At 37.5% G+C, this 5465-nt stretch overlaps 1 protein-coding gene and 1 non-coding gene across 2 annotated transcripts; both read left to right on the top strand.

The window, feature by feature from the left end:
* Positions 1–2224: 2224 nt before the first annotated feature.
* On the top strand, positions 2225–2327 carry LOC128568244 (U6 spliceosomal RNA). Its single transcript, XR_008375065.1, has one exon. It is a non-coding gene; the product is annotated as a U6 spliceosomal RNA (small nuclear RNA).
* A 704-nt stretch (positions 2328–3031) lies between these two features.
* Positions 3032–3466, top strand: LOC128567714 (60S ribosomal protein L31-like). The gene has a single exon (XM_053565155.1). The coding sequence runs from the start codon at positions 3051–3053 to the stop codon at positions 3426–3428; it is 378 nt and encodes a 125-aa protein (XP_053421130.1). The 5' UTR covers positions 3032–3050; the 3' UTR covers positions 3429–3466.
* The last annotated feature ends 1999 nt before the right edge of the window (positions 3467–5465 follow it).

Here is a 5465-nt window from a genome sequence, read left to right as displayed (position 1 = left end):
AAGGAATTTTGGAGGAGTAAGCAGAGACTTTGTAGCTTGTGGTAAACAATTTAAATATTTTTTGTCCAAGTGCAAAATGCAAAAAAATATGGAAATTTGGAGGAGTAAGCTCAGACTTTGTAGCTCATGTAGACAATTTAGACACTTTTTCTCGAAGTGCAAAGTAAACCTTTTAGAAAAGGTTTTAAGTTGAGAAATACCAAAACCAGATATACAGATACATTTCATTGTATCTGGGTGTCATGTATTCCATATATATAAACGTTTTTTAATCACAACAGTTGTTCTTTTAGAAATGGATTGGAAACCGACAATGATGGAAGCAGAGAAGCCTGTTTGGTTCCTATTGTAGAAGTCCTGGTGAGAGATCATGGTCACCTGGATGAGGATGGTGGCAGTGGAGATGGGAGAAGTAGGCCAAATTTAATAAATATTTTGGAGGCAAAATTAATAGAAATTTCTGACAGACTGTATGTGAAGGATGAAGGAGAGCGACGAAACAGAGACAGTGCATCTTTTGATCTTTTTGATTAAAAAAAATTTTGAGGGGCAGCGCCTGTGGCTCAGTCAGTAGGGCGCCAGCCCCATATACCGAGGGTGATGGGTTCAAACCCGGCCCCGGCCGAACTGCAACCAAAAAATAGCGGGGCGTTGTGGCGGGCTCCTGTAGTCCCAGCTACTCGGGAGGCTGAGGCAAGAGAATCGCTTAAGCCCAGGAGTTGGAGGTTGCTGTGAGCTGGGTGAGGCCACGGCACTCTACCAAGGGCCATAAAGTGAGACTCTGTCTCTACAAAAAAAAAAAAAAATTTGAGATTTTAAAATTAAAATAAAAAGAAGAGATTGAAATTGTAGACGAGGTGTCCTCTGGCAAAAGAAACTTTCTTCCATTGCTTCCATTAAATACAAGATACATATAATAAGTAACAAAAGCTCTTAGAGTTTGAACTTGCACATTAGCACCAAGTTCCCAGTTCTTTAGTCACACTAAATGATTTAAAGAGCATTTCACAACTCTGATATTAAGAATCATGTACATCGGAGGCACCTGTAGCTCAGTGGGTAGGGTGCCAGCCACATACACTGAAGCTGGCAGGTTCGAACCCGGCACAGGACAGCTAAAGCAATGACAACTGCAACAAAAAAAAATAGCCGGGAGTTGCGGCAGGCACCTGTAGTCCCAGCTACTTTGGGAGGCTGAAGCAAGAGAATCACTTAAGCCCAAAAGTTTGAGGTTGCTGTGAGCTGTGCACTCTACCCAGGGCAACAGCTTGAAATCCTGTCTCGATATAAAAAGAAAGAAAAGAATCATGGACATCTAACAGGTAAGGATGTGCTTATAAAACGATGGGGACAAACAAAAAAAAAAACAAAAAACAAAAAGCCAGTTTAAAGGGAATCCCTTGGCTGAATCTGAGATAATACAACCCATAAAATAAATGACAGCTGCTGACCCATAAAATTACATAAGAATTCATGAAGCTACATTCACATAAATAGGTAAATAAATAAGAGACAAAGGAAGGCTCCTTTTTGCAGTAGAATTCCAACTAGTAAATACATAATGAACAATAACATTAGGAAAAAAATCATCATTTGGCAACCACCCACAGTATTAATTTTCAGTCAATAGGAATTTGTGGATGTAGTATGATAAAAACAGTATATTAACCTAGTCTCAAAGTATCACCCCACAAGATATTACTTTCCAAGAAATAATAAATTTTCAGTTACAGAAACTGACAGACCTTACTAATCCTAATGCTAACACTAACCCTAACCTAACATTCCCTCTCATGATGATCTCCACATGTGCCTGATGATGCGCTGCCCTGAGAACACTTCTGACGCATGTACTTCTGCTGCACTCCTGTCAGAGGCACTGAGAAGGCAGTCAGCTTCCTGAGAATGCACTTCTGTTGTGTCCCTGTCAAAATCCATAGCCTTGGATGGCGCCCGTGGCTCACAGGAGTAGGGCACTGGCCCCATATACCAGAGTGGCAGGTTCAAACCCGGCCCCAGCCAAAAACTGCAAAAAAAAAAAAAAATCCATTGCCTTAATCTTGTGCTTGCTTCAGCAGCACATGCAGGCAGTCCGCAGGTTATAAATGAGATAGGTTCTTCAGGTTTATCCTCAAGTTGAATTTGTATCTAAGTTGGAACAGATACATTTACCTATTATAGCCTTTGTTCGCAAGCGCAAGTTTTATGTGAGTCAGATGTTTGTAACTCAAGGACTGGTTGCTTGTTAGAATTGAAACAGTATAGAGAAGATTAACATGGCCCTGTGTAAGAATGATGCCCAGATTCATGAAATATTCCATATTTTTTTTTAAAAACTTGGATATCCTGAGTCTAATACAAAGGAAACATGGTACAAAGCCAAACTGGGAGATATTTTACAAAATAATTGGCCTGTGTTCTTTAACACTTCAGGTCATGAAAGAGAAAGAACAACTGTAGAACCATCCCAAGTTAAAGAAGACTAAACATAAAACAGCAACTCCAAGAACCAAAAAATAAAAAGACGCTAAATATATATGACAACTAAATACATATTTGCATCCTGGATCAGATCTTATATATATAATATCTATATATAATAAAATTATAGATTATATATATATTATTTACTTTAAATAATATTTATGTTATATATTATATGTAAGGAAACACTAAATTATTTAATAATATAGAGGTATGTTGTATTCAAGGTACTCACAAGTAGAGAAAAAAACTCTCACACACACAGAGATACATATATAAATATATAGATAGAAAATGCTGAATCAAGTAGAGATGTTAATGTTTGGAGAATCTATATGAAAAGTATATGGGTATTCCATTTCTTTTTATTAAGGATGAATTTTTTTTTTTTTTCAAAAAAACACTCTAATTGTTCTTTAAAAAGGAACATGAAGACGGGCGGCGCCTGTGGCTCAAAGAGTAGGGCGCCAGTCCCATATGCCAGAGGTGGTGGGTTCAAACCCAGCCCTGGCCAAAAACCAAAAAAAAAAAAGGAACATGAAGCTTTCCAACTTGGGACCTGTAGGATGGCTCCCGCAAAGAAGGGTGGCGAGAAGAAGAAGGGCCGGTCTGCCATCAACGAGGTGATGACTCGAGAATACACTATCAATATTCACAAGCGCATCCATGGAGTGGGCTTCAAGAAGCGTGCCCCTCAGGCACTCAAAGAGATCTGGAAATTTGCCATGAAAGAGATGGGAATTCCAGATGTGCGCATTGATACCAGGCTTAACAAAGCTGTCTGGGCCAAAGGCATAAGGAATGTCCCATACCGTATCCGTGTGCGGTTATCCAGAAAACGCAATGAAGATGAAGATTCACCAAACAAGCTCTATACTTTGGTTACCTATGTACCTGTTACTACTTTCAAAAATCTACAGACAGTCAACGTGGATGAGAACTAACTGGTGATTGTCAGACATATCAAATAAAATTATAAAATCACCAAAAAAAAAAAAAGGAACATGAAAAAAAACAGATAATTACTCCTTATAAATATAGACACAAAAATACTCATCAAAATACTATCAAACCATGATCAGCACAATATAAAAGAATCATACATCATGACAAAGGTTAATTTATCTCAGAAATGTAAAATTGGTTTAAGACACAAAAATCAATCATATTAATAGAAAAAAAAAAGAAATACAAAGCAGGATTTCCTCAATAGACATAAAAAGTAGTTGACAAAATTCAACATTTTCATCAAAAAAAACCAAACAAACAAACAAAAAAAAACACTTTAAAAGCCAGGCACAGTAGCTCACATCTGTAATTTCAGCACTTGGAGAGACTGAAGCAAGAGGATCCCTTAAAGCCAGGAGTTCAAAAACAGCCTGGGAAATATAGTAAGACTTCATCTCTACAAAAACTAGAAAAATTAGCCAGGTGTGATAACATTTACCTATAGTCCAAGATACTTGTGGGGCTCTCTTGAGCCCAGGAGTTTGAGGATGTAATGAGATATGATTGTGCCAATGCAATATACCCCTAAGCAATAGAGCAGAATCCTGACTTTAAAAAAAAGTAACAACCTTTGAAAACTAGGAATAGAAAGAAGTTGATTCATCTGACTAAGGGTATCTATGGAAAACCATATCATGCTTAATATAGAAAAACTGAATGCCTTTTCCCTAAGAACAGGAATAAGTATGACGGTACTCATCACTTTAATCAACACTGACTGAAGATTCTGGCCAAAACAGGCACAAAAAAAGAGATTGGAAAGGAAGATGTAAAAGTATCTTTATTTGAAGATTATATGATTATGGATAATCATATACACGATATATGTGTATAATCATACATATACATGTATGATTTTTGCATAAAATCCTAAAGAATCTGCTAAAAAACTAATAAATTAGATTACAAGTTGGCAGGATATGGTACAGTGCTGGTAGGAAAGTAAAGTAGTGCAACCACCTGGAGAATAGTATAGAGGTTCCCCAAAAAACTAAAACTAGAATTACTGCATGACCATTGCTGGGTATGTATTAAAACGTGGGGAATTCTATATATTCAAAAGATATCTGCACTCTCACGTTTATTGCAACACTCACTACTCACAATAGCCAAGATTTGGAATCAACCTCACTTTCCCATCAATGGATAAATGGATAAAGAAATCATGGTACAAATACACAACAGAATATTATATAGCCACAAAATAAAATGAGATATTGCCATTTGCAACAACATGGATGTAACTGGAGAAAAGTTTTTTTTTTTTGTAGAGACAGAGTCTCACTTTGTCACCCTCAGTAGAGTGCTGTAGTGTCACACAGCTCACAGCAGCCTCCAACTACTGGGCTTAGGCAATTCTCTTGCCTCAGCCTCCCAAGTAGCTGGGACTACAGGCGTCCACCACAACACCTGGCTATTTTTTTGTTGAAGATTGGCCGGGGCTGGGTTTGAACCTGCCACCCTGGGTATATGGGGCTGGCACCCTACCCACTGAGCCATAGGCGCCGCCCTGGAGAACATTTTATTACGTGAAATAAGCCAAACACAGAAAGACAAATCTCACATATTCTCACCATATGTGGGAGCTAAATATTAAAAACATTTGATCTCATGGAGATAGAGAGTGGAAAGAGGGTTATCAAAGGCTGGGAAGGGTAGTGGGAAGGGAGAATAAAGTGAAGATGGTTAATGGTGCAAAAATATAGCTAGAAAACTAGATAAAATGCATAATTATTGGTAGCACAACAAAGTGACTATAATCACCAGTAAGTTAGGATTCACTTTAAAATATCCAAAAGAATGGAATTGGCATGTTCCTAACACAAATAAATTATAAATGCCTGAGGTGATGGATACCCTAATAAATTTGTTTTAATTAATTCACATTGCATGCCTATATCAAAACATCATATATACCCTACAAAGACATACAACTACTACACACCCATAATAATTTTTTTTAAGTTGGCAAA

Source organism: Nycticebus coucang, chromosome 16 (genome assembly GCF_027406575.1).
Source record: "Nycticebus coucang isolate mNycCou1 chromosome 16, mNycCou1.pri, whole genome shotgun sequence".
Lineage (NCBI taxonomy): Eukaryota > Metazoa > Chordata > Mammalia > Primates > Lorisidae > Nycticebus > Nycticebus coucang.
This window is presented reverse-complemented; position numbering and strand designations above follow the sequence as displayed.

Excerpts from the sequence above, each read along its gene's own strand:
- LOC128567714 (XM_053565155.1), top strand. The coding sequence starts at position 3,051 with ATGGCTCCCGCAAAGAAGGGTGGCGAGAAGAAGAAGGGCCGGTCTGCC.